Here is a 27,496-nt window from a genome sequence, read left to right as displayed (position 1 = left end):
AACAAAAAAGAATAGAAACGTTGCAAGAATAACAACTTCGAAAACGAAAGTACAATCGCCAATCGGAATGGAATATTTGTGTGTGTGTGTGTGTGTGTGTGATGTGAGTCTTAACGTCTTATATGGAACCAAAAAGGTGAAAAGCAAACCGAGTTATTACACCAATAATTAAAACTAGAGAAGACATTATTAGCACACATGAACAAATAAAAAAGAATAAGAAAAAAACAACAATAATTGAGTCTGGACGCATTGATCATGCCATGTAAAAAACGGAAATCAAACAAACCAGTCCTGCAAACAACAATAATGGAGACTGGAAGCATCGATCAATTATATACTGAGTGAGGTTTAGAGCATCCATAATCGATAGTTTTGGATAAAGCCAGCTTAGATGTTTTTACTTTACATACGTGTGTTGTTTTTATTTTTTACACAAATAAAGGTTTGTATATTTCAATGTTTTCGTTTAAAATCAGTAGATGAAAACTACAATAAATTAAATCAAATTAGTTGCCATTGCCATACGTAGTGTGAGGGCATATATAGCATATGCATATTGAAAGTAGATATGCACGTATTCACAAATAATTGATATTACTCCATTTTCATAGATAATACATTATATGTTCTGTTCGAAGTCTCTCTATCTCTAGGTCCATGTACGGGTATACTTTGCACCAGTTACAATAAAGTAAGTTTGACATGTAGTAATATGATAGTCCATGCGAATCCAGCTAATCAAATATTGTAACTTATTCGATATATCCAATATATTCAAATTCAATATATCTAATATATATTGAATCAAATATAAAAGTGATAGAGAAATTAGCAGTTTTGGACTTCGCCGAAGTAACAACGAAAGGTTGACAAAAATAAAGGGTAATTGAAAAGCCCATACTATCAGTTTAAAGAGTTGAATATGTATTTTGTAGATAGCAATAAAACGAGTCAAAGTCATGCCTAGGAGTTACGTGTTCTATATGTGTCCATGATCATAACGCAAGAGCAATATCATGTCGGTGCGCAAACTTGTTTTGACTTTTTTTTTTTTTTGGGTCATTGAAGCAACTGAAACATCAAGTTTTAATATACATACATATGACGTCATAAAAAATGATATATTCAGTTGCTATGCCGTTTCAATATAAATAGAGTTATAGAAAACGACACTTCACACTCTTTGTTAATTCATTTGAATTGTTTGTCATGTAACTATTGATTATTCGGTCACCGTCCCATTATAATCCCAATCCATCAACCACAGGTCCAAAACAACAATTTCAAAGCAAGTAAATAATGGGCTTTATATAAGGCCCAAAATAAAAACAAAAGGCCCAATTTCTACACCTTGTCACAAAAACCCTCGAAGAACAGTGAGAGCTTTCTTTTTCACGATCACAACAATGGCGGCTGCGAAAGAGATCCTACTACGGCGACCAGTGGCGGCGACAATCAGGCTAACCGTTCCGGCGGGAGGCGCAAGGCCAGCACCACCGGTAGGTCCGGCGCTAGGTCAGTACAGGCTTAACCTGATGGCTTTCTGCAAAGACTTCAACGCTCGGACTCAAAAGTACAAACCAGACACCCCGATGGCCGTAACGATAACGGCGTTTAAGGACAACTCATTCGAATTCACCGTCAAGTCTCCGTCTGTGTCGTGGTACGTCAAGAAAGCAGCTGGAGTCGACAAAGGGAGCACTCGTCCTGGACATTTGACGGTGACGACGCTGTCGGTGAGACACGTGTACGAGATCGCGAAGGTGAAGCAGACGGATCCGTTTTGTCAGTATATGCCGTTGGAGTCGATTTGCAAGTCTATCATTGGTACTGCTAATTCTATGGGTATCAAGATCGTTCAGGATTTGGAGTGATTTTTAAGGGGTTTCCTTGATGGAAAGAGATTGTTCTGTGTTTTTTTTTGTTTAGTTCCATTGTTTTTGTTTGTTGTTTCAATTGATAAAATGGAGCTCCAAAGTGGCTGAGAGAGATTCAGTTTGTTCAACTTTGATCGATTGAATAATTTGGAAAGTACAGAGTTTGTGTTGTTGTAGTTGTGGCTGTTGAATTTGGATCGTTAGTAATAGGCTAAGTAATCTAAAGTTCGTTCCTTTAACCTCACTGATCAGATTCTGTTTCTTATGCACTCAGTAAAGTTTGGAGAATTGTGTGTTCTTCTCAAGGTTTAAGTGAACTAAAGGAGCAATGGGGTGGTTTGAAATGGCAAAGACACAAGTAAGATCTGAATAAAGAGACATCAATCTCAATTTTAAAAACAGAGAACTTTCGAATTGCGTTTCTTGAATATTCGTCTGCAATATGTTTTCAAGTGTAACAGCTTTGTAGTTGTGTGTTTAGAGAAACAAGAAGAAACTTCACTTTTGTTTCATAGGAGAACTGATCACACACACTGACATATGATTGCTTGTTATCTGTAATCGAGTCCAAAGCTTATTACTGCTTGATGAAGTCCAGCTCGACTCAGTTGCTTCTGTTGATCGGATCCTAAAAATTTGCCATCAATGGAAGTTTTTGAAATTTGGATACCATATCGAATGTTGTGGTCAAGGAAAGACATTGACTTTGGACCTTGAGAGGGAAGAAAAAAAGAGAGACACCTGACCCGAGAAAATAGACTCAACAACTTCCCTCCTTTGAAAAGGGCAAAAGAGAGAAATAGACAACAACAAAAAAAAAAAGTTTAAATCGGGAAAAATCTGAAGCAATCTCGTTTGATTAAATAAATCACAGGAAAGAGCGAAAAGTGGAGAGGGTCTTACGTTTCAGGGCCACACGCAATCTGAGTGCCCATTCCTCTCTTTGTCTTTCTCTCTCTGTTCTAAGAAAAGGGAGAAGCTCCTTTGTCTTGTGTTGTTTGGGGGGTTCCTTTGCAAAGATCCAATCTTTTTGACGATCGAAATCGACCCGGCGAGGCGACTCGGTGAGGAATTGAGACACGTACTGCGTCTTTGTAGATTAGATTAGATATGTCGTGTTCATCTTCTTCCGGATCAGAAGGTGAAGAAGAAGGTTACGATGCTTACCGTAAAGGTGGTTATCACGCCGTCAGGATCGGCGATCCTTTCTCCGGTGGTCGTTACATCGCTCAGAGAAAACTTGGTTGGGGTCAATTCTCCACCGTTTGGCTTGCCTACGATACTCTCACCTCTGTACGCATCTCTCTCTCTCTCTTCGATTTCAGTTGCTTTGGTCGTAATGCCTTATTCTGATTCCTACATATTTGTGAACATCAAGCCTCTCTATTCATTGGTTTCATTTCTGGGCTCTGATCTCTTTTTTTTTAATTCTCATCTGAGAGTTTATCTGTGACAAATCGAGATCGAATCACATTCAAATTACACTGTTTAAAGCTAAAGACTCATCCTTTATATACAATACGCATCTGTTAGTTTTATAAGTCCAATAGATTTTGGTGCAAGATGATTCTGGTTTTGAAATTGTGGATCGTTACCCTAGATTTGGCACTGAACTACTCTCTAGCTAACCATTTTACCAGATTTGTTTGCTCAAAAGGATTGCGTATTAAATGGTTTTAGTATCTTTAATCATAGGAAGAAGATAACGGTGATATTGAAGTATGTATATCCTAAGAATGTTTTGCTTTGGTATGTGTTTATGTATGTTTTGTAGAACTATGTTGCTTTGAAGATTCAGAAGAGCGCACAACAATTTGCTCAAGCTGCACTTCACGAAATCGAATTTCTTTCAGCTGCTGCTGATGGAGATGTCGACAATTCCAAATGTGTTGTTCGTCTTATCGACCATTTTAAGCATATTGGTCCAAACGGACAGCATTTATGCATGGTGCTTGAGTTTCTTGGCGATAGCTTGCTCCGTTTAATCAGATACAACCGTTACAAAGGTCTGAAAATGAATAAAGTCCGGGAGATTTGCAGATGTATACTGACTGGTTTAGATTATTTGCACCGTGAGCTCGGTATGATTCACTCCGACTTAAAACCTGAAAACATTCTTCTTTGTTCCACCATCGACCCTGCCAAAGATCCTATTAGATCTGGACTAACCCCAATACTAGAAAAGCCAGAGGGAAACGCAAACGGTGGCGGATCCACGATGAATCTAATTGAGAAGAAGCTTAAGAGGAGAGCAAAAAGAGCGGTTGCTAAAATATCAGAAAGAAGAGTTTCAATGGTGGGTGAAGAAACATCATCCAAGACGGAAAGAAGTCTTGATGGGATTGATATGAGATGCAAAGTGGTTGACTTTGGTAACGCTTGTTGGGCTGATAAACAGTTTGCGGAAGAGATACAAACGAGACAGTACCGAGCTCCTGAAGTCATACTAAAGTCAGGTTACTCTTTCTCTGTTGATATGTGGTCTTTTGGTTGTACGGCTTTCGAGCTTGTGACAGGAGATATGCTATTTGCTCCAAAAGAAGGAGATGGTTATGGAGAAGACGAGGTCAGGTCCTAAATCTATTACCTCAAGAGTTTGCTTCTTCAAATTTTTTGTCCTCATTTTGTTATATGGTTTTTGAATTTAGGATCACCTTGCTCTTATGATGGAACTCCTAGGAAAGATGCCTCGAAAGGTATTTGATTTGTTGCTTTCCCGCTCTGTTTTCTCGGTTTGGTCTCCTTCTTACGATATGCTTTGGTTGAGCAGATTGCGATTGGGGGAGCGAGATCGAAAGACTATTTTGACAGACACGGGGATTTGAAAAGGATCCGGCGGTTGAAATATTGGTCACTTGATCGCTTACTGATTGATAAATACAAGCTTCCAGAAGCAGAAGCAAAGGAGTTTGCCGAGTTTGTGACTTCGATTCTGGAGTTTGCGCCAGACAAACGACCAACTGCGCAGCAGTGCTTGGAACATCCGTGGATGAATGTAAAGACAGAGAACTATGCAGATAATGTAGATGCACAAATGAACAACTTGCAGATCAAAGGGTGAAAAAGAAACTCAAAACTTTCTATCGTTCTTCATTCCTTTTTAAATAACTTTCTTCTTTTATTAATGGATTTTTTTGGTAATTGTTCGTTGCTGTTTCGGGGGACATATGATTATTGATTGATTAACCATCGATTTCATTTGTTACTTATAAAGAATTGTCTATTTAGCGATGAATTGACTAACAAAGATGTTACTTACCTCTTCTTTGGGCTTCAATTTTGAGTCTTCTTTCGGTTTGTTTTGATATTAATGTCAAGTTTGAACCCGCGGTACACCGCAGAACTATATTTTTAAAAGTAAAATAAAAATATAACTTTTTAGTAGATTAACTATATATATGACTAATGTTTTGCAAAATTTAAACATATATCCCTTATATCTATATTATTTAGGTTTACTGGTTTAAAAATTTAGGTTTACCGGTTTAAATTGTTAAATTCAGAATAAAATATGTGGTATACCGTAGTATTGTTTGTTTATTTTACATAATCGTAATTTAATAAACTTAATTAGATCTGCCTAATATTCAAATGTCGATGGTATTAACAAAATAATGAATTGATGATTTACTAACAATCAATGAAATAATTTTCAATTTATATTAGTACCCAAATTCATCCCGCTAGATATCCAAACACAATTTTTGTTCTTTTTTTTTTGGTAAGACAAAGGGAGAAACTTCCCTAAAAAGAAAAAAGAAAAATTACAAACAAACCCATCTTGCAATCGCATCCCCTCTCGCATCCTCTATCAAAACAGAAAGAAGATCCTCCAGGCAAATATCGAACAATTGGAAGCCTGATGGATGAGTAAAAGCATAGTTTGCCAACCTGTCTGCAAGACGATTAGTTTCACGGTACACATGTGTAACCCAGACTGACCAGTCCTTTAAAAAGAAGCCATAGGACAATTGTACTAGGAATGACAAGGGATGAGAATCCAAAATCGCTGTCTTTAAGAACCCAACTACCAACTCTGAATCTATCTCCAACTTCACATGAGTGATCTGTCGCTCCCATGCGAGATAAAAGACTATAATAAACCCCCCATAGCTCCGCCAATGAGGCCGTACAGTAACCTATGTTCAACGCAAACCCATGGATCCATCGTCCCTCACTATCACGAATTACCCTGCCAGCCGCTGTAGAGCCTGGATTACCCCGTGAGGCACCATCCGTGTTCAGTTTAAACCAGTTCTCCCTAGGTGGAACCCATGAGATCTGTCTCTCTACCCTTACCCGCTCATTCGATAACACTTGACAAGCCAAGTTTGCACGATGAACTTCCTTCGCCATATCCTTCACAAACTGAACCCTGTCCCTACATTTTGTTATTTGCTTAACTACAACATGCACGTATTTTAAAATCCAAATAACGAAAAATGCAAAAAAATACATTACCAAAAATCTTGCTAATCAAGTATACATTATCTTCAAAATATCTTAATTTTAGAATGGTTTACATATGATTCAGAAATAATTATGAAATATGATAATTTTTTTTATTTTCCTTTTTTTGCGGATAAAACGGACAACGTAAAGATTTATTGAGATTTGCAAATACATTTTTATTGTTAGCATTAAATATTGTAATAAATTAAGGAGATATTTTAGGAAATATTTATGAATTTTACAAAACAAATATTTAATGAGATATTGTAATTAGTTGTTGATTGATTAAGGAGAGAGAAATATAATCAAATAATATTTATAAATTAAAATTAAAAATATTTAATGCTAATAACATGATTATAAATAGGTTTGAACTTAAGAATTTATTTCATAAATATCTTTAAAAATGTATATATAGATTTAATGTTAATGGCATAATTGTAAATAAGTTTGAACTTGAAGATTTATTTTATAAATGTCTTAAAAATATATATAGATATATGTGCCTCTTATAGTTGGTTTTGGGGTTGTGTGGGTTGAAAAAAACTATGTATACTTGACTTGTATTTGCTAAAGAATAGTTTTATAAAAATTATCTTGGTAATATACTTCTAGATCTATTTTTAAACAGAAAATGACAAATAGCAGTATTCGACAAAACAAAAAAAAAAAAAAAATCCAATGGTTTTACATGTTGTCTTATAATAATTTTGTTTTGTTATTTTACTGATATTTCTAATAACTTGTTCATCATTTGTTGTTGTCGGTTAAATCCATTATTATTTTTTTCTTGTCATATTCTCAAATAGTACTCCGTTAGTGTTTGTGTCGGTTGTTTTTGTCAGCGTAATGGAGTGCAGTTACTTTATACTTTATTGACTAGCATATGAGGTTTTTACTTTTTAGTAAACCTGGTCAAATACAAAATCAAGTTCCCGTTTTAGACATGTCGTTGTCAATGTATTATCGAAGTAATAAATTTACGTTATATAGAAAGATAGAAACCAAAATACCCTAAATGACGAAACTGCAATTTTCAGTGTCATATATAATCTGAAGAAAAAAAATTACTCTAGTTGTTAGTAAATCTAAAAAGCGACATTGCCAGATGGTTTTAACTTTCAGAGCACATGTGACGTGCATGACTTAGCAGCTTTGTCTTCACAGATTTGCGTATATTACTATGTCTCTGGTTGCTCCATGCATTCTATACTAGATATTGCGTACAAACATTTTAATATAGAGTGGAATGGACTGTAGTATGGAGTAAACGTTGGTATGTACAACACTATACAATAATATGCATAACATCATATTATTATGAATGGTAAAAATCAGACCATAATATGGAGTAGTATGTACAAATGATTAAAATTATTTTAATAATATTTTATCATAATTAATAATTATTATTACAATATGTATTTAGAATTACAAATCAAAATTTATTATTTCAATTATCCCATAACATAGAGTTCAAAAAAAAAAAAGATTTCTAAGATTAGAATTATAATTCAAAAGTTATTATCTCGATTATCTCATAATAATATTATTTCGATTATTGAGTAAGTGGTTTATTCAAAAAAAAAATTAGTTTTCTAAGACTAGTTAACAATCATGTTTTTATCCAACTTTCATTTTTGGTATGGAGTTGGTATAGAGGTTTTAAGGAGTAAACAAAAAAAATCGGACCAATAATACAATTTGCATAGTATGCAGTTTTTTTTCAATTGCAGACCAGTATGTAGTTTTATAGTATGGAGTAGTGCATACTGGTCTAGAATTCTGAACGGTGAATTAATTGCGCATTGGTCCGACTTTAGTCCGGTCCGGAGCAGACTAGACAACCATTCACAGTCTATTTCTTCTCCTTCTGTGTCACACGTTCCATATCACCACGTGGAGATCTATCTACACGTGACACCCTGTATCCAATCGTTGAATCCACAAAATAAATTTCTTTTTTGTATTACTTATTTTTTTTGTGTGAAAACTTTCTTTATAATTTGGCCACATATCAATTAATCGTTTCTTAGCAAAATAAAATAAAATAACAAATACTATAAACTCAACAAAAAAGTATATCACTTTATTACATTTCATGCTCATCTATGAATCCGAAAATATCAAACCTTCTTCTTCTACACAACTGTAATGGCAAATAAAGTGTAATAATATGTATATATTTAACAATATATAACATTAACTCAAAACACATCCAAAAAAGGAAACAACAATGTGAATCTTATACTGAAAATGGCAATGCTTGACCAAATCTTGAAGAAAAAAAACGAGTCATTTTCTTCTGTAGGGCGATCACTATGATGACCGTACGGCTTTGTTCTGCTTCACACATTCTGGAGCCGCCTTGAGGTCCTGGCATTTCCAAGCCGGAATCACGCCGTCCTCCTGCGGCTGAGCCACCGGTAATGTAGACGCGGAGGGAGTTCCGTTTTCTTGGTTTCTAGAATTACAAATGCTCAAAGGAATCTTCTTTAGCTTCACTCTTCCTCTTCTTTTACCCAATGAGCTGCTTTCCTCCCCTGCTTTCTTCGAATCCGCTTCTTCATCCCTGTTTGATCTAGCTATCTCTAACCCTTCATACGAGCTGTCTGAATCCACGATTCCCGCAATGTCCTTCATAGAACCTGTTACTATAATACTACTACTCCCACCACCAGCTTCAACTACGTTCTTGTTCTTCTTATGCTTCTTGTATCTCTGACCATTCTCCTCGAATTCCGAGTAAGTTCTCAAGACTCTAGGATACGTATTGTCTATAGCTCGATGCAACCTACGCGCTAAATCATCTTCCTCGTCTCTTCTTAGCTGCCCTTTAGAATACAAAAGCTCAACAGGGACATGTTTCTTCTGCTTGTTCTTCTTAGGAGACCTCTCCTTGGTATCAGGGATAGCTTCTTTAGGGAAAGAATCAACCAATTCCAATGCCCTCTTAGCCGCAGCGATCGCCCTTGCGGAAACCAAAGCCTTCTCGTTCGCAATCGCCCTGGCAGCCTTGGCAGCTTTAACCGCTAAAGCAGCAGCGGATCTCGTCGAGGCAACGAGCTCTTCCGGTGACTGATCATTGTTGAAACGGGAAGCTAACAAATTGTCGAGATGGGTCTGGACATGGGTTGGAGCAGAGGAAGATCCATTAGAGTTTGAAGTTGAGGAAGAAGAAGCGAAATCAGAAGGAGAAGATCCATTGGCGTTGTTGTTATTGTTGGGGTTTAGTTTCTTGAATCCAGCAAGTAATCTCTTTCGAGGAGGGAGATGCGAATCTGAATCGAGCTGATTCATCATGTCACATGGATTCATCTCCATTTGTTAAAACCCAAATCTGAGAAAATTACAAGAATGAAAGTGTCTTAATTTCGGATCAGAATTCGAATTATGGATGAGATCAGATCGATGAAGAGACAAATCAGAGAGTTAATACATTTGCTGATTGCCTGATTGAGAGATTACAAAGATTAAGACAAAACCAATTCTGTAGTTTCCTTAAAAAGATGTATACTTTAATCATCAAAATATTCCGATCTTTATCAAATATGAATACTTAAAACTCAATTTCAAAAATCACACAATTATAACAACAAAATTTAAGCAGAAAAATTCTTGACATGAATGAGCTGATGATTACTTGATCATAAGGGTGTGATCGATGAATAACGAATTAAGCATTGAAAAAGAACAAAATCATGAATCAAACATTAGAAAACAGAGTAAACAGAGAGAACAAAACAAGCAAATTCGATTTTTTTCTTACCTCGTGCGTTTTCTTGTCAGTTTTTGAATTGCCGCAGTTTTAGGTTATCTTTATCATAATCTCAGTTTCTCTGTGAATGAAAAGGTAAAGAGAGAAAGAGGAAGATGAGAGAGTTTAGGGAGAAAAAGAAAATTAGGGTTTGCACAGAGAAAGGAGGAGGAGGAGGATGAAGAAGACAAGAGAATTTTGTTCCATTTTTATATGTAAACCCTACAAAATAACAAAATCAACTCTCTCTCTATTTATTTAATTTTAATTATCACATAAATTTTGTAATTTTTTTGATTGACATGTGTGTGTGTGTTTATATAATTACAGTTCCTATCTCTTACACGACAACAACCTCAGAAAAAAAAAATTAAACTAGCTGGTCATGCTTTCCGTTATTATTACATTTCCTCCGTCTAACTATAATAACGGCCGTCATTTATTTCCCTCTGTAATTTCTTCACAGAGTTACTATTTCGCTTCGGAGTTAATTTTCATTTTTTTCCCCTACAACTTTAATATTTTTAATATATGAAATAATGTGAACATATATATTTTAAAAACATCGCTATACGAAATGGAGTTACCATATCATTGACGTGGTTTAGAATTTATGGTGGATGGATATCAAAGCAAGCAACGTGGTCGATCCAAGATCTTAGTTTGGAGAGAAAAAAAGTAGAATCGACAAAAGACTAATTAATCTGATTAGATTAAATATGATCATTATAGAGTCCCTACTAGTTTGTTAAAAAATTAATTTATGTTTGGCGGAGATAGATAGTCAACTTCAACCTCCCGCTTGTCGTGCCATTTCATTCTCAATAACACCCCCCAAAAATTAAAATTATAAAGTGAATGAAATCATTTTATACAAAGAAACTTTTCGAATTATTACATTGTAATTATCAGCAAATAGCAATCTCTGACCCAAAAAATATCATCAACACTGTGGATACAACAAATATGTTAGATGTCAAAAATCAAAACCATTTGAATATTTTTATCATTTATGATTTTTCTTTTTAATTCACTTCTTGTAATGATTTTTTTTTTTTACAAAAAATTAATATCATAAGATACGAATATGCGTATCCATTAATTAGTCTATTCTCGTGACTTTTCTTTATTGGGAGCAAAAAAAATATGTGTTTGTGTGTAACGTGTGTTTGTATTGTTAATGTGAAAAAAGCGTCACATATGATACGAACGCTGTCGTTTACGGATATATATATAAGATACGAAACGATGCGTTTTGTGAAACCCTAACCCCCAATATCTTCTTATTTTCCCTCCAGTTCAACAACAGTTGCTGAACCGAACCTTTCCCGTTAAGAGTGAGAGAGGATGATGGTGCGAAAGGCGATGGCGATAAATAGCTTCGCGATCTCCAATAATTGATACCCGCTTGAATTTCTTCTTGAAATTTTAGGGTTTTAGGTTTTTTTTTTTTTTTTTTTGTTTCTCGGTGTTTTCAGTCGGGATAATTCGGGGGGATGAAGACGATCAAGCCTTTGCCCGAAGGTGTTCGTCACTCCATGCGTTCTGGAATTATCATGTTCGACATGTCGAGGGTCGTGGAGGAACTCGTCTTCAACTGTCTCGATGCTGGTGCGACCAAGGTCCGCAAAAATCGAATTCCCCCCCTTCGATTTCTTCTGATTATCATGTTCGATTTCTTCTGATTGATCTCTCTATTTTCAGGTTTCTATCTTCGTTGGTGTTGTTTCGTGCTCTGTCAAGGCTGTGGATGATGGTGAGTATAAGCTCCACTATGATTACTTTTACCTAATGATTGATTGAGTCCTAATTTGGAAATATTTTACTGTTTTTTTGGTTTTCAGGATCAGGCGTTTCCAGAGATGATTTGGTTTTGTTGGGAGAAAGATATGGTAAGTTGTGGGTATCTTTTATGTTTGATGCATTGATAAAGCCCACTTCTTAGTTTTCGATTGAGAAACTTAGCTTAAGCAATATCTGCAGCTACTTCAAAGTTTCACGATTTGGAGACAGCCAGTGAAGTTTTTGGATTTCGTGGAGAGGCGTTAGCTTCAATATCAGATATCTCGTTACTGGAAATCAGGACAAAAGCTATTGGGAGGCCTAATGGTTATCGAAAGGTTATGAAGGTATGTGATGACTTTGATGCTACTCAAACACTCCTACATAGTTTGTCTGGCGTTGGTTATGGTTTTAATTAAACTTCCTAAAATGCTTTTTCAGGGATCCAAGTGTCTACATCTTGGAATTGATGATGATAGAAAAGTCCCTGGCACGACTGGTAATGTGTCTTTTGTCACCATTGCTTTATCTGTTATGCTTATTCCAATTGTGAAAGTGAAGCCTTTATTACAACTTTCAGAAACTATTTGTCCTGTACAATTGAGAAATATGTTTGCTACACTTTTGGCTTACATTGGCATGAGCATTATTAACATCTGATCCTGACCTGGTTGATGCAGTAACGGTCCGAGATCTGTTTTACAATCAGCCAGTGAGACGAAAATATATGCAATCCAGGTTCATTTCTTAGACACTTACCTTTTTACAGTTAGACATCTGGGTTTTAATCTTACTTTCGCCTTGTCTGAAGTTTTCTGAAATGTGACCATGATTTTGTTTTTGTTTTTTTGCAATGGAAGCCCCAAGAAAGTTTTGGAATCTATCAAAAAGTGTGTGTTCCGGATTGCCCTTGTGCACTCCAATGTTTCCTTTAGTGTTCTTGATATCGAAAGGTGGGCTCCTACCTTCATTTTAAACATCCTTACGAAATTAGCCCTTCATAATTCGTATTGGCGCAAAGCCGTAGATGTTCTGATTGTTTCCTCTTTACAGTGATGAAGAGCTTTTCCAAACCAATCCTTCTTCTCCAGCATTTTCATTATTGATGAGAGATGCAGGGACAGAGGCTTCAAACTCGCTTTGTAAAGTAAACGTTACAAATGGCATGCTGAATGTCTCTGGATATGTATCTGGTCCTGGAGATAGTTTCAAGGTAAGTTACTTGCTCCACAGATGGGCACCAAATTATCACCATTGTTTGTCAGATTGATAACTTTGAGCCTTAATGTCTGTGTATATTGTGTTATTTTCCTTGCAGGCCTTGCAGTATATATGTATCCATTTCTCTGCACCTTATAATGTGTAGATTATGTATACATCAACTATATTCTGCTATCGAGATTAGGTAGTTTTTCTATATCGTTGTATGGCCTTCACAGCAACAGATATCAATTCAAGATTCATAAGCAAAGGTCCCATACATAAGCTGCTGAACAACTTGGCTGCTAGTTTTGAGTGTACGGATGACTGGAAGCCTACAGATGGGTTACAAACAGGAAGACGTAACAGAATTCAATCCAATCTTGGTTACATTTTGTGCATAACATGTCCACGTCATCTTTATGAATTCTCGTTTGAACCATCAAAGACGCACGTTGAGTTCAAGGTAAGAAATTTCTCTTGTGATTTAAATTTTGTAGTAAATTTTTGAAATTTTAATGATTGCCAATATCTCTATCTGTGGCAGAATTGGGAACCTATACTGGCCTTCATAGGAAGTATCATTCTAGCCAACTGGAAGAAAGATACAAGTCTTGGTACGCACACTTTTTTCAAACTCTGATTATATCCCTAATATTTCTTGGTGTTTCAATGTTTCCGTTCGTTTTACTCTCAGAAGTTTTTGATGGGGGTGCTGATCTACTAGCAAAAGGTGATACACAAGACCTTAGACTTCAAGAAGGTACAGAAGTTTTCATACTATCACCTTTCTAAAACATCAGTGCTTCTTTATTAGCACGAGGAATCATCGACTGTTCGTCCCTTTTAAATATTCCAAGAAAGTCTCTATCAATGTCTTATTTTCTGGATGCAGATTGGCCAGAAGCTTTGGAACCTACAAAAAAAAAGCTCAAGAGAAGCAATGACCAGGCACGTTGTAGTTTTCTGTCGTCCCCAGCGGCTGAAGTGAAAAGAAATGGTGATTATATGTCTGAGGGAAAGGGTGAATGGTCTGTACAATGTGAATTTGACATGAATATTGAGAATCTCAAAGAGCAAGACACTGTGGCTAAATTTGACTGTCAGACTGATTCTCTTCCGCAGTCATGTAACACAGACTTTCCACAAGTTACTGACCTCCTGGAAACAAGCTTCGTTGCTGGTGTTACATGCAGTAAACAGTCTCTAAAAAGATGTCAGAGTAGCACAACTCGCAATATCGACATTGATCTTAGGAAAGATTCAGACGAATTAAATTTTCAGTTTGGAGGATACAAAGATGAATTGAATGTTAGCAATTTCACTGGAATGCATCTCTTGCGTGGTTGCTCCTCAAGAGGGAGCCTAACCCTTAAGGAGCCCATACGAACTCATGATGAACGGTCTGGATCTGTCATGCCTCTGATACTTAATAGCGACCAAAGTAATTCGCTGATTGGTGTCCTAGAGACCAGAGAGGGTGGTTCTCAAAGTGATATATTTTCTGATACTCTTGAATTTCATGGAATTACCAAGACCCTTGATTGTTCCCTAGGGAGTTCGTGGCAGGATACTGATTGGTTTACTCCTCAACGTTCCTCATTTAGTAGAAGTGTTGGAGAAGATTTTAACATTTCCCCCATCGATACTGCAGAATTTTTTTCTTACGAAGACAAAAATTTCAGGAAAAAGTACCTTTCCTCTGTCAATGTGAGGAACTCTGGTGCTGAGAGTTTCTGTTTGAGTTCTGAGTTGTCTCCAATGTTCCCTACACCTCCTTCTGCGACCAAGTGGAAGTCAGATTATGAGAAAGGTTGTCAAATTCTTGAAGGGAGTTTGAGACTGGAAAGGATGCCTGACCCTGAATATTTGTTCACTGCAGCTAATACCATCAAATTTGATCATGAGGTCATACCGCAGATGGATTGTCGAGAAACCAACACAGATTCTTTCACAGATATTCAGAATTGCAGTCAGTCAGATGAAAAAGTTTGCAAGTCATTGTGGGGGCATGCAGATAATGTGGGTATTGAACAATTTAGTATCAGAAAGGACAAGTTCAGTTATAGGGATTTTAGACAGAATAATGATGATGAACAGAGGTCAAGAAGAAGCCGCTCTGCTCCTCCATTTTATCAGGATAAAAAGAAATTTATCAGCTTAAATTGTAGATCAGACACAAAATCAAAAAATTCTGATCCATCAGGTTCATACTACTGGTCTTTCGTCAGATGTGGTTATTATGTTTCTGCTCTGGCTTTAGTTTCCGGAATGTCGTACGAAAGATATTAATGAGGTAAATCTTTCTGCAGAACCTGATGATTTGGAGTGTTTGACACAACCTTATAATACATCTCATATGCATCCGAAGCCGATCATCATTGATGATGTGTCGTATGGTCACATACAAGAAACAGAAAAAAGATTGATTTCTGCCTCAGACTTGAAAGCATCTGCTGATTGCAGGACTGTGCACTCAGAGACCCAAAAGGAGGATGGAGACAAAGGTAAAATATTAATCTTGAATTAGCAGTATGTCTCTTTCGTAGATGAATTATCTGGAAGACACTGCTACATAATGGTCGAGAATATAATTTGTCAATCAAACATGCTCCTTAAAAATTTTGGTATATGGGAGTCTTCATGATGTTTCCTTTTTTCTCCCCTCTTCCATCTGGAGTATTTACTATGTTATTATTTCGCAGACTTCCGCTCGAAGGACTATGTAGTTCGGGATAAATCTACAACGAAATGGGGCCATAACTGTTCAGTCTCTCAGGTTACACAAATTGATAGGGTTTGTTTTTACCGGACTGAGTGACTTTCTGTTCCATGAAAGACAACTGAGCATGCATAATCTTTTCCATTGCTGTGCAGGTTGCCAAGGAATCAAATGAGCTTCATGATCAAGATAGTGTACTTGATATATGTGCAGGACTTTTACACCTACGATCCGATGAATTATTGGTTCCTGAATCTATAAACAGGCACTCGCTTCAAGATGCCAAGGTTCTACAACAGGTTGACAAAAAATATATCCCAATTGTTGCTTGTGGAACAGTTGCCATCGTTGATCAGGTTCCTCCTTTATCTCAAATTCTTGACACTTTGTCTGAATATGGTGGAGGGTTATGTTGAAACTAGGACAACATAAGCTGTGGAAACTATTGCTCTTAACAAATGTCTTGCTATCTTCGGGTGTCATTTTTTACAGCATGCTGCCGATGAAAGAATTCGTTTGGAAGAGCTGCATAAAAAGGTAAGAGCAGTAAGAGTATCTTGAAACTTCAAGTTCATGAAACTAATTTTCTAATGTTTTCTAGTTTCGATAATTTTGTGCTTCTGTCAACTGACAAAGCAATTGCAATTACTAGGTCTTGGCTGGGGAAGCAAGGACAGTCACCTACTTGAGTGCAGACGAAGAGTTGGTACGTTTGAACATAATATTTGATAGCATAGTCATCAGAATTGTGTACTCTGCCTTGGTTTATTGATGATGAATCGTTAATCTTTTATTTCGACATAAAAGGTACTGCCAGAAATGGGCTATCAGTTACTCCAGAGTTATTCAGAGCAGATAAGAAACTGGGGTTGGATCTGCAACATCAATGTAGAAGGGTCAACGTCCTTCAAGAAGTAAATTTTCTCTTGCTGTCCAACAATATGCAGTTGTGTGTTTTTAGATTGCGCACCATGTTCTCTAGATGGGTGATTATTGTTTTCCTATTCTACAGGAACATGAGCATCATCCAACGGAAACCAACCCCAATCACACTTAATGCGGTTAGGCACATAGTCTAGTTTTTTCATTTCACTTACTACTTTTGCCAGTTTAAAGCGATTCTATTCTCTGTGGGATTCTATATGAGTCACTTGAATGATCACTCTGTTTACACCACTTGTAGGTCCCATGCATTCTGGGTGTAAATCTATCAGATGTTGATCTGTTGGAGTTTCTTCAGCAGGTATGCTCAGAATCGTGTATACGCACATAGCTTATCTTTTCTTTTTCTTTCTTTAAGATTCTTACTCAACATTTGCCAAACCAGCTTGCTGATACTGACGGATCATCAACAATTCCTCCATCTGTTCTTCGAATCCTCAACTCCAAAGCCTGTAGAGGTACATTCCTGATCTCTTCATAATTATTTTTTTATGTTAAGGGTAATATAGTGACCACCATTCAGTACTTGGTTTCTCTGCTAATTCTGTGTTTTTTTTTTCCAAAAAGGTGCAATTATGTTCGGAGATTCTCTGTTACCCTCAGAATGCTCTTTAATCATGGAAGTACTGAAGCAAACCTCGCTTTGTTTCCAGGTAATTAAGAAACATCAAATCTTACCAAAAGGATTTATCTTTAATCAAATTAACCCATTAAGTCTGTGTGCAGTGTGCTCATGGACGACCAACGACAGTTCCCTTAGTCAATCTCAAGGCATTGCACAGACAAATAGCAAAGCTCGGTTCCAGACAACTGTGGCACGGGTTCCAACGCAGAGAAATTACGCTTGATCGTGCTAAGTCACGCTTAGACAAAGCTAAAAGCTAAAAAAAGTTGCAACTGTATCAAAGTCTTTAGTGTCGTAGACTCCGTAGATAATTACTTCCTCAGTTTGCTAACTCACTTGTATAGAGTTACTAACGTTTTTCCTTGGATACATATTCGTATAGGTTGATACTACACTAGAGTAGAGTTTGCAAGCTGATAAAACTCACTCATTGTATTCTTTTCATTCGATTAATATACAAAAGAAAAGTTTATAACTGATAAACGATCCATGGCCCAAAAGTTCACCAGCCACGAGTTTTATTTTGTAAGTAAAATTCTCACATTACAGAACACATTGTGTGATCACAACTTTTAGTGCTTCTCTTGTAGTGGATCGTGGCCAGTGGATGTTCAGATGTAGATGCTTAACCAGATACAACATCTTCTTCAGCTATGGTTTTACTTTGGTCAGTGCCGATAACAGCACACAACGCTTTCCAAATGGGAACCAACATCTTCAATGGGGGTCGCAGTTCCTGTAAAAAGAGGAATCCAAACTCAGAATTGATGGCTAAACGTAATATTCTCAGATTGATTGTTTCTCAAAGTTTTCAGCAAAATGTTTTCTCTCACAATGTATAGAAACAAACTGGTGGCATTACCTTAAACACCAATGTAAGTTGTTCTTCGCCACGCAGAAATAAGGAGAGACTCCAGTAACATGTAACGGGGGTGACACATTCAACCAGCACAGGCTTCAAAATCTTGCCAATAGGGATAAACCTGGAGACAGTTTTTCCACTGCAAAGCAAAAACATGTGCAATAGATGACTGGTGCTTGTATAGATAAGAATAGGTCATGAATTACAACCATTAATATGGAGTAGTTTAAAACGTTTATTCATCATGGAGTGCAAACAATATATAGGGTACCTTAAATATTGAGTTTCAAGCTGGATCCCAAAGGTTGGCATGATTATAACAGATTCTGAACAAGTCGAAGAAATAAAAGCATTAATCAGAGACATGAAACTGGTGTCATTTCATTCGGTAAGCATGTAAAGAGTGTACAATCATGAACCAGGATCTCACCTTTCTTGACAAACTTCCGACTTTGTAGCATAACTAAGAAACCACTTAAGAGGCAGAACCAAGAAAGACTTCTTACTGGATTGTCCTGTTTCATGTGAATTATCTCTTTCAGATACTTGCGTAAAGAAACAACAGATAGAACATGAACAAAACAAACTTGCGAAGTAACACAAATTAAGAATCGTGCTTTACGCAAAACTTTTCATCTATTAACATATTGCTCAACAAGAAAGAAAATATCAAACTATAGTCCATCAATTGTTCACTTCATGAGCCATACTTCTAAAAGCCATGCGATTGATCGCTTTAAAGTAAAGAAACAAAGTCGTATGCCTTTATCATAATATGCATTAGCAGCACTTGTTCTAAGCAATGCCTCAGAAACTACACACAGCACAAACAGACATCTCCTAAAAGTATCATTACCTTTCCAAGCAAAAAGTAAATAGAACTCGCTAAAAGCACCAGGAAGAAACCAATCCCCCTACGACTAGCATAACCAGTTGCTCTGCTTCCCTTGATGATCACATGGTGAGTGTCCACGGCTTCTCTAGTTGGCTTACTTCCACTTTCATGTATGTAAGTGTACCTCTTACTCGAAAGAGACAATATCACCATTCGAACTTCTAAAAAACCCAAGCAACAATTTTCAGAATTTTGAGTCTCAGTCAAATCACACAGCTACACAAATCTCTCTGCGGCTTTTCGTCGAACAACATGTGTGCACTATATCCCCCGTTGAATCCCCTTAAAAATCTCGCCAACTATCCCCACACAATGTCCTCGCAACCCGAATCAAAGTCTATCAATCAGAAATAAGATCAGAATCCGCAATTTTTTGAAATGGATCAAATCAGAAACCCAGATTTTCTTACCGGTGAAGGGTAGTAACGAAGAAGAAGATATATATCTTCTTAGTTATGGTTTTATAGACAACAAAATGACAAAAAAAGAAAGTAAAAAAAATATTCAGACAGTATGTCGTTTTCAATAAAAGTCCCCTAACACAAAACTCTAAACGTCCTGCCGTTTTAATTTTAATCACATTAACAGCTTGCCGTTTTTTTAATATAAAACCTAATTTAGGTTGTTTAAGGAAAGGTCAAATCTTAATTACAACATTGGTCTTGTTCTCTCTCTCTCCCAGTGCTTGTCGATTCGCCGTCGATCAGAATCTCGCGTCGCTGTCCTTCAGTTCTCAATCCTTCTATTCTTTCACGCCGGGATTAAAAAAAAACCCTAATTTAAAGTTTGAAGCTTTCGGATTGAATCATGCGATGCAAGAGATGCAATGGAAGCAACCTTGAACGCGAAGAAGGCACAGGGAATTCGTATTGCGGTGGATGTGGGACATTATATGAGTACGATAATTATGAGGCTCAACTTGGTGGTATTAACGGACCTCAAGGTACATATATACGAGTAGGCACCATTGGTGTAGGCTCTGTTCTTGCTTATAAGGAGAAGAAGATCTATGAAGCCAACAAATTGATTGAGGTAATCACAGAGAGATTGAATCTTGGGAACAATGCTGAAACGGTTAAGAGTATGATTAGTAAGATCACTGATGGTGAATTCGGGCAAGGTGAGTGGTTTCCGATTTTGATTGGTGCGTGTTGTTACGCTGTGGTGAGGAAAGAAGGGAAAGGTGTTTTGCCTATGGAGGAGATTGCTAATGAAGTTGGTTGTGAGTTGCATCAGTTAGGGAGTGTGGTTAAGCGTGTTGTGGATCATTTGGAGTTGGAGTTGCCTGAGTTTGATCTTGTGGGTTTGTTTATGAACACGGCTAATAACTCGTCGAGGTTGAGTGATGTTGATAGGGAAAAGAAGGAGAGGATAACAAAGCAAGGAGCTTTTCTGATGAATTGTGCACTCAAGTGGTTTTTGTCTACTGGGAGGAAACCTATGCCTTTGGTTGTGGCTGTTTTGAACCTTGTTGTTCAGGTTAATGGTGTTAAGGTAAAGATTGATGATTTTGCTAAAGATGCTCGGGTTTCGTTGAATACCTGTAAAATTCGGTATAGAGAGTTATTGCAGAGGCTTGTCAAGGTTGCTGAAGAAGTGCGTTTACCTTGGGCTAAAGATGTTACTGTGAAGAATGTTGTGAAACATTCAGGGACTTTGATTGGTTTAATGGAAGCCAAGTCTATGAGAAAGAGAAAACACGGGACAGGGGATGATTTAGTTAGAACTGATGAGTTTTGTTTAGAAGATATAGTGAAGGACTGCCTAAGCAAAAAACCCATGTACCGTGATGATGATGCTGATGATGATGATGATCACCAAGGTGCTATGTCTCGGTATTTTGATGTAGGAGGTGAACATCAACTAAGTATATGTAATAACGATGGTGATATATCAGTGAAACAGTTGCCTACTATGTCTCGGTGTTCTAGTGCAGGAGGTGAAAATCAGCTAAGTTTATGTCATAACAATGATGATATATCGGTGAAACAGTTGCCTACTATGTCTCGGTGTTCTAGTTTAGGAGGTGAAAGTGAGCTAAGTGTATGTAACAATGATGATAATATGTTGGTGAAACAATTGTCTACGATGTATAAGGAATATGTGGATGGAGTTTGGGGTGGGATTCTTGGGAAAATAAGTCAGGGAAACAATAATAGTATGTTGCAAAAGAAATCGTTTTTTCAGATGCTTCCTTGTGAAGATTGGTGGAAAGGGAGATCTAAACTGAGTCAAAGGCTTCTGCTTAAGGAAGTGTTGGAGAAAGATATAGGGCTTGATGTTTTTCCTCCTTCTTACATAAAGGGTTGTGTTGCAGTCGAAAGACGAAGAGAAAAGATTGAGAAGGCTAAGTTACGGATTCATGCGATACAGCATCCTTCTGACATAGTTAGTGAAGGTGCATTGTCTTTGGAGCTTGAACATAGCAAGAAGAGAAGGAAGAAAGGAACTGAAATTGATTGGGAGGATTTGATTATCCAGACTCTGGTCTTACACAATGTGAAGGATGAAGAAATTGAAAAGGGTCATTACAAAAGTTTGCTAGAATTGCATGTTTTCAACTGTGGAGAGGTTTGAAAAGAATTATTTGTAAGCACTGAATCAATTTTTTTCATTTTTTTTAAGGATATAGAAATGTTTCTGAATGCAGAAATTATCAAAGCAAGCATCACAAGACGTTTCCACATTCCATGTAAATGTTTCTCTGAAGATGATTAATAAGATAAACTACTTGTTTCTTAATAAGCCCTTACAAACCCATTAAAAAAGAAAAAGAAAAAAAAAACCAGAAAAAAAAAAAGAAAAGTCTAAAACTGCTTACGACTGACTACGAAATCCATATCATTGATCTCTCTGATAATTAGAAGTTTCCTGAGCTTGTATGAATCAGCCTGACATGCCATAGTCTTCAACATGATCATAAAGATTGTAGCTTTCAGACAATCCCATCTTTCCCACAAGATGCTCATCCCCTGCAAACACACAAATCACAAGAAATCATCTGATTTTGGTCACAACCTTTCTTGACCATTTTTCTAAAGCCAATATCTTTTTGTTACTTACTTGGATTCGATAGAACTCCTAACAAGTGAAGGTCTGAGCTCATCTCAGGGCTCTGAAAGCAAAGATCTTCAGGCCTAGGAGCTGTCGTTGCTGTCCCTAAGCCATTGTTGTTGTTATTGCCATCAGGAAGACCAAGAAGACTCTCTGGTCTTCTCTTCTCATTCAGTGCCTCAACTTCAGTCTCTACCTCAGACTCATTATTGTTGTTGCCAGAAGAACCACCACCACCACCACCATGCTGCTTCCTCTTGGAACGAGCACGTCGGTTCTGAAACCAGTTGTAGACATTTTGCTCAGCAATCTGGCCGTGTTGGCTAAGCTCTTCGGTTATGTCTTTGATCTTCTGCTTGCTCGGTGTACCCGTGCCTTGATCGAATATACGCTCAAGAATCTGAAGCTGAACGGGCGTAGGAGTCCACCTCTGTCTAGTAGTCATCTTGTGACCTATAGATGACATCATTGGGTCTGCATATAGTCCTCCCAATCTCCCTCCTGTTAACAACAACCAACAGACAAATGAAGCAGAGTTGTTGAAGTTAAAACTAAATAAAAATTGAAACTTTATATCTCAAAAACAAAAGCATCAAAAAAAAACATGTTTTTTTGGTGGGAAATTCTTAAAGCTCAATTGAAGCTGAACTCTAAAATCGATTCTAGAATTCCCCAAGAACCATACTTTTTTTTTTTTTTTTTTTTGGTAAAAAAGAACCATAATTTTCCTTACTCATAACTCAAAAATCCACGAAAGGTATGGTCTTTGAATCAGATTTAACCAAAGAAATGATAAAAAAAGGCAGAGAATTTTCAATTACATATTCACCAAAGTGAAGAAGAATCACTTAAATCAACAAAACCACACAAAACTTTAAAAAAAAAAAATTACAAAACGACCTTTTTGTTTTTTTTTTATGTGAACAGAGAAGAAACTTAAATGGAAGAAGAAAGAGACCTGCAAGATCTTGTTGAGCAGTGAGGGTTTTGTGCATCTCAACAAGACGCTCACAAATAGTGCCGTAAATAGCAATCTGTTTCCTGAGAGTCTCATACTGCTCATCGGTCATCACCTTCACGTACATTCCTCCTCCACCGGCGCCGGAGCCACCGCCATTAACATCGATCCCTTGAAGATTAGAAGAGTGATGGTTATTGGGTTGTTGCTGATTATCCCATTCCATCATCTCTTTTGTCAGAATTTTGCTCAGAAGATTTCTCACTTTTTTTTGGTTCTTTCTCCTTTTCTCTGTGTGAATGATGAAACAGAGCAAAGTCAGTGCTTTTTCGGGAGTAGAAGGAAAGGTAAAGGCAGAAAAGGACAAAAAAGCTTAATTAATATTTTTTTTTTTGTTCTCATTTTAAAATTTTAGTATATACGTTTACTACGGAGTATAATATTATTACAAAGAGTTATAATAACAAACGGTAATGATTCAATATTTGGCAATCATAGGGTGATTTAAGGGAACTATTTAACCAAAGGTTATATAGTTTCTATTTCTAACTTGACCGTTTTAAAAAATTATACGTTAATTACAATATAAGTAGGTTAAACGGCTACTTCCATAACTGGATATTTAAGCTATCTTTTTTGATTTTTTTTTTTGTTGGAGTTAGCCGTTGCCTTTGGATGCAATCGTTCAAATTGATGATACAAATATTCATAGCTATGCAATATACATGAGGTCTTTAATTATAGTCGTTGGTTTAATTCGTAATTTTCAAGAAACTGAAGTACAGTAAGATTTTAGTTTGAACTTCTGAATGTTTGACTATTTTTTTAATTAAATTAACTTTAGAATAATAATATAGTAATGAATATTATCCATTTTGTTGTGTGTTTTTCACGTTCTACGAATGTTAATTTGGATTATGAAATGACAATTCTACAATACCCTTGTAGAGATAGAATATGTTTTTATTATTAGGTGAAATCTTTATTCAATCGACAAATTTGCCCTAATCCCAGTAATAGTATATAAATGTTTGTGACTTACTGTATAAATTTATGATTTTCTAATTGGTTTATGAAAAGCTTGCTTTTCAGTTTTTTCCTTTTGCTTTTATAGTTCCAATTCGTGTTATCGTTTTTTGGTCAACAGTCAAATTGGTATTACAACTTTTAAATATGCGATAAAGAGCACTTGTGCCAAGATAAAATAACACTTTTAATCTCCTCTTTTCCCTGACCGATTAACCGACATTCCGTTGATTGATAAATTGAGGTTGTGATCTAACTTTCTGACACATTCCACATTACTAGTATATATTTTCCCAATCCCATTATTCTATAGAGATTATTAGTTTCACCGTCTTTTGCAATCCCTATCATCTTATAAATCATAATTAGAAAATAAAATGAAGAAACCATGATAGAAATAAAAATAAAAATTTGATGGGCAAATCAGGACTTATAAGTTAAGTAGCGGCGATCACCCCAAAAAAAAAAAAAAAAGTTAGGGAGCAATAGTTCCCACGTGTCGTTTGAACAGTAGAATTTTGTAGGTGGTCGGTGTCCGCCGCCCATGTTCCACGGGCACTTAGATTTTAATATGATCTAATCTGACTCATTAATTGCCAAACCATTTAACCGAAGAAAAAAAAGCAATGAAATTGATACCTTATTAAATAAACCAGGCCAAACATTGAAATGTGACCATGGTCGACCAAAATATGAAAATAAAGAAATATATAATACGTGGTCATGACTCATGCCGTATTGTAGTCGGAGGCGTAGTGATTGTCGGGACCTGTGATTAACTCTTAAACTTACATATTGTAACCTTTTGTCAACCAAAAGATGGTATACTTGTTTGATGTACAGTTATATTCATACCAATGCCTTGCGTAAAAATTCGACGAACCAACTCGAGAAGATTTATAGTTGTTTGATCATAAATCGAGTTTTTCCCATCTTTATGATTTATATATATAGCCACTAGCCAGAAAACTTTATGGTAAAAATCTCTATTATATTCTGAATTCTACTGCTATCGTTTACTAATAAATTACTGGTTTAGTGGTGGTTTACATATATAAAAGACGACACTGATGGCAGTAGGCTTAGTACAACCTCGTTTATCTTGTTATCATGTTTTACGTTGGACCATTTGTTTATCTAATTATTATCATCATTTTTTCCGGGCAGTATATTTTAGTTTACTTAGTTTTTTAATTGTCAACATTATGGAAGAAAATAATGCGGTTTGCATGTGCGATCCTAAGTCAAGTATCGAGACCAAACAGTGTATATAAATGCCCAAAAGTCCATATTCAAACAAATATAGATATATATTTTTTCGTTTTTTTGTCATGTAGGAAGATAAATCTTCGCAAAACTAAACGTTTTTATTTTCAGGAATTTTTTTTTTAACTATATTCACTAAGAAGTACAGAAAAATTAAAAACTCTTTCGATTATCTATGAGAAATGAACAAAAAAAAAAACCCCTTTTGATAAAGATATATCTTTATATGTACGCTTTTAAATTAAATTAATAAATGTGATACTGATTCACAATGTATAATTAACAGAGTTCATGTACATCTAGGAGTAGGAGATTCAAGCAGCCGGAAATATAGAGACCACACAAATGGAGATATCCAGAATAATACTATTTACATAAAGTTTATGAATCGACCAAATGTCTATAGGGCCAGGGAATTTAAATATAGTAGAAAAAAGTTTCATATAAATTTGTCCATATATAGAGATGTCTATATATTCTTTAATTACATGGCTGACTTAGTGATGATGAGGCCAGATTAGATTATATATAACCCATTGGATTCTCTTTGGCCAAGCTTCTTTGGATTCTTCCTTTGGATTGGAGAGTTTGGTGTACCTATAGCTTCTCTCTAGTATGGCATTGCTACCTATATTTTATGCTTACTTCTCTATCATGATGTCTTTTGTATTTATTTATTCTACAGTCCTATTCTTGTAATGTATGCGTATGCTCTTAGTTCCGGAATAAAACAAAATCTTACTGATTTCGCATTAACTGAAGATGCAACAAAATTCACACAAATTAAAACCCTTACAAAAAAAAAAGTTAAGCCTTATGAAAAGTAATTAATAAATGGAATATATATGCGTCAGTAATATTTTTTTTATTACAGCTGAACATTTTACAGATTGTTTTTAGTTAAGCCCTATCCTATTTAATACTCTCTTTTACCCATATACAGATGGCTAATCATTATAACACGGAAATAATGAAAAAAATTTGCTGTAAAACAGTACTTCGGTAGGATTAATGAATACAGTATGTTTGAACAAAAAGTAAAAAACCTTGAACTCAAAGTGAAGACATCTTCCTCTTTTAGTTTTTTTTTTTTTTTGTTATTTCAGTTGTCAACGTGGACGTAGCCTTCCTTCCTCTTTAATTATTGCAATTAATAGTCATTGAGGACCGTTGGTGATTACTTAGTAGTAGCATGTAAAATTCATTATTTTGTTAACATAAGTTTATTGGGTACTTAAAATAATTCATTCAAGCCCAGATATCTATCTCCTGACAGGCCCAGCCCATCTGTTTAACGGTAGGATTAGGGTTGTGTTTTTTTATCGATATTTTGCAATTTTTTTCTGCCTTTTAACAATTACACTAATACAGTATTTAGAATTTTTTCTTACGTTCTTTTAATTATTATTTCACGATCTGTCACGATTTACAGATTTACCCTTCGGAATCATTGGTTTAACTAGAAATATAATACTTTTTGTTTTGTTTCTTAGTCACTAGACGTTACACAATCTATTGTTTATAATCAAAATATCGGACTTCACACTAAAAAAACAGATCTTGGATGAAGTTTTAACGTTACTGGTGTCTTGATTCTTTTTGAAGTCATTACAGAAACCGTTTCTCTAGTATTTTATCAAAATCATGCCAGTATCTTAGTCATGAGCATCATGTGATTCATGTCCCATGGGACAACAATCTTCTAGCTATATTATGTAACTCGGGTACAAGAAACTAGATAAAAATCCCCACAAAGTTAAAGAGAGCGTATCCGATGAATATTTATGAAATTATTCAGGGTGGGTTCAACTTTTTTACTTCTTTTTGTGTGCTTTGGCAACCCATACCCACTCTATTACGCTAAGAATCGCAATAGAATATGATAAATCAAATACAATAATAATATATAGAATTTTCAAAATAAAAAGTATGTCTTTTTATCTTTAAAAAAAAAATCTGTTTTAGTTTATAATTTTAGATATTTGATATTTTATACCCCATATATCCAAAAAGTCGGTGGTCAGACATGTCGAAGAAAAAGGCAGCGTGATTTCTGACCGTCCATCTACATAAAA

General features: G+C 36.0%; 5 protein-coding genes and 2 pseudogenes across 11 annotated transcripts; 4 read left to right on the top strand and 3 right to left on the bottom strand.

The window, feature by feature from the left end:
- Positions 1-1,231: 1,231 nt before the first annotated feature.
- Positions 1,232-2,056, top strand: LOC104716583 (large ribosomal subunit protein uL11m pseudogene; annotated as a pseudogene). Its single transcript, XR_015568895.1, has one exon. The product of XR_015568895.1 is annotated as a large ribosomal subunit protein uL11m pseudogene (transcript).
- Positions 2,057-2,579: 523 nt separating this feature from the next.
- LOC104716582 (uncharacterized) lies at positions 2,580-5,093 on the top strand. The gene is made up of 4 exons (XM_010433973.3): positions 2,580-3,173; positions 3,655-4,446; positions 4,529-4,576; positions 4,651-5,093. Exons 1-4 carry the CDS (start codon positions 2,991-2,993, stop codon positions 4,939-4,941), a joined length of 1,314 nt encoding a protein of 437 aa, XP_010432275.2. The 5' UTR covers positions 2,580-2,990; the 3' UTR covers positions 4,942-5,093.
- A 3,304-nt stretch (positions 5,094-8,397) lies between these two features.
- LOC104716581 (uncharacterized) lies at positions 8,398-10,380 on the bottom strand. The gene is made up of 2 exons (XM_010433972.2): positions 10,102-10,380; positions 8,398-9,672 (listed from the first exon to the last, which is right to left on the bottom strand). Exon 2 carries the CDS (start codon positions 9,654-9,656, stop codon positions 8,652-8,654), a length of 1,005 nt encoding a protein of 334 aa, XP_010432274.1. The 5' UTR covers positions 9,657-9,672; positions 10,102-10,380; the 3' UTR covers positions 8,398-8,651.
- A 1,023-nt stretch (positions 10,381-11,403) lies between these two features.
- LOC104716579 (DNA mismatch repair protein MLH3) lies at positions 11,404-17,843 on the top strand. 5 transcript variants are annotated; one of them, XM_087469578.1, is made up of 24 exons: positions 11,404-11,711; positions 11,794-11,845; positions 11,934-11,981; positions 12,073-12,218; positions 12,313-12,370; positions 12,552-12,609; positions 12,732-12,824; positions 12,925-13,084; positions 13,190-13,205; positions 13,317-13,537; positions 13,619-13,688; positions 13,772-13,834; positions 13,967-15,277; positions 15,384-15,578; positions 15,777-15,850; positions 15,949-16,149; positions 16,286-16,330; positions 16,446-16,499; positions 16,601-16,707; positions 16,806-16,854; positions 16,977-17,036; positions 17,121-17,193; positions 17,303-17,388; positions 17,462-17,843. In XM_087469578.1, exons 1-24 carry the CDS (start codon positions 11,586-11,588, stop codon positions 17,618-17,620), a joined length of 3,525 nt encoding a protein of 1,174 aa, XP_087325704.1. In that variant the 5' UTR covers positions 11,404-11,585; the 3' UTR covers positions 17,621-17,843. The 5 variants fall into 5 exon arrangements, with proteins under 5 accessions (XP_087325704.1, XP_010432269.1, XP_010432271.1 ...); XM_010433967.3 differs by having other exon boundaries at positions 15,777-15,868; XM_010433969.3 differs by having other exon boundaries at positions 13,769-13,834.
- LOC104716580 (uncharacterized) lies at positions 17,775-19,597 on the bottom strand. Its single transcript, XM_010433971.3, has 6 exons — positions 19,528-19,597; positions 19,079-19,454; positions 18,653-18,737; positions 18,494-18,548; positions 18,223-18,361; positions 17,775-18,096 (listed from the first exon to the last, which is right to left on the bottom strand). Exons 2-6 carry the CDS (start codon positions 19,268-19,270, stop codon positions 17,986-17,988), a joined length of 582 nt encoding a protein of 193 aa, XP_010432273.1. The 5' UTR covers positions 19,271-19,454; positions 19,528-19,597; the 3' UTR covers positions 17,775-17,985.
- A 327-nt stretch (positions 19,598-19,924) lies between these two features.
- On the top strand, positions 19,925-21,859 carry LOC104716577 (plant-specific TFIIB-related protein PTF2 pseudogene; annotated as a pseudogene). The gene has a single exon (XR_015568733.1). The product of XR_015568733.1 is annotated as a plant-specific TFIIB-related protein PTF2 pseudogene (transcript).
- LOC104716578 (WUSCHEL-related homeobox 13) lies at positions 21,771-23,630 on the bottom strand. Its single transcript, XM_010433965.3, has 3 exons — positions 23,130-23,630; positions 22,181-22,672; positions 21,771-22,089 (listed from the first exon to the last, which is right to left on the bottom strand). Exons 1-3 carry the CDS (start codon positions 23,356-23,358, stop codon positions 22,004-22,006), a joined length of 807 nt encoding a protein of 268 aa, XP_010432267.1. The 5' UTR covers positions 23,359-23,630; the 3' UTR covers positions 21,771-22,003.
- Between the last annotated feature and the right edge of the window lie 3,866 nt (positions 23,631-27,496).

This window comes from Camelina sativa, chromosome 10 (genome assembly GCF_030686135.1).
Source record: "Camelina sativa cultivar CO46 ecotype springtype chromosome 10, ASM3068613v1".
NCBI lineage: Eukaryota > Viridiplantae > Streptophyta > Magnoliopsida > Brassicales > Brassicaceae > Camelina > Camelina sativa.
The sequence above is the reverse complement of the archived record's forward strand: the minus strand, read 5'-3'. Positions and strand labels throughout refer to the sequence as shown.

Bases quoted from the DNA above. Each gene is read 5' to 3' on its own strand.
- LOC104716582 (XM_010433973.3), top strand. From the start codon at position 2,991: ATGTCGTGTTCATCTTCTTCCGGATCAGAAGGTGAAGAAGAAGGTTAC. The intron at 4,447-4,528 runs GTCAGGTCCTAA...TTTTGAATTTAG, and splicing joins ATGGTTATGGAGAAGACGAG to GATCACCTTGCTCTTATGAT. The intron at 4,577-4,650 runs GTATTTGATTTG...TTGGTTGAGCAG, and splicing joins TAGGAAAGATGCCTCGAAAG to ATTGCGATTGGGGGAGCGAG.
- LOC104716581 (XM_010433972.2), bottom strand. From the start codon at position 9,656: ATGGAGATGAATCCATGTGACATGATGAATCAGCTCGATTCAGATTCG.
- LOC104716579 (XM_010433966.3), top strand. From the start codon at position 11,586: ATGAAGACGATCAAGCCTTTGCCCGAAGGTGTTCGTCACTCCATGCGT. The intron at 12,219-12,312 runs GTATGTGATGAC...ATGCTTTTTCAG, and splicing joins GTTATCGAAAGGTTATGAAG to GGATCCAAGTGTCTACATCT. The intron at 16,855-16,976 runs GTTAGGCACATA...CACCACTTGTAG, and splicing joins CCCCAATCACACTTAATGCG to GTCCCATGCATTCTGGGTGT.
- LOC104716580 (XM_010433971.3), bottom strand. From the start codon at position 19,270: ATGGTGATATTGTCTCTTTCGAGTAAGAGGTACACTTACATACATGAA. The intron at 18,549-18,652 runs GTGAGATCCTGG...CGACTTGTTCAG, and splicing joins TCGGAAGTTTGTCAAGAAAG to AATCTGTTATAATCATGCCA. The intron at 18,097-18,222 runs GTAATGCCACCA...CTCTTTTTACAG, and splicing joins AACTTACATTGGTGTTTAAG to GAACTGCGACCCCCATTGAA.
- LOC104716578 (XM_010433965.3), bottom strand. From the start codon at position 23,358: ATGATGGAATGGGATAATCAGCAACAACCCAATAACCATCACTCTTCT. The intron at 22,673-23,129 runs GTCTCTTTCTTC...TGTTGTTAACAG, and splicing joins TGCTCAACAAGATCTTGCAG to GAGGGAGATTGGGAGGACTA. The intron at 22,090-22,180 runs GTAAGTAACAAA...GTGTGTTTGCAG, and splicing joins AGGAGTTCTATCGAATCCAA to GGGATGAGCATCTTGTGGGA.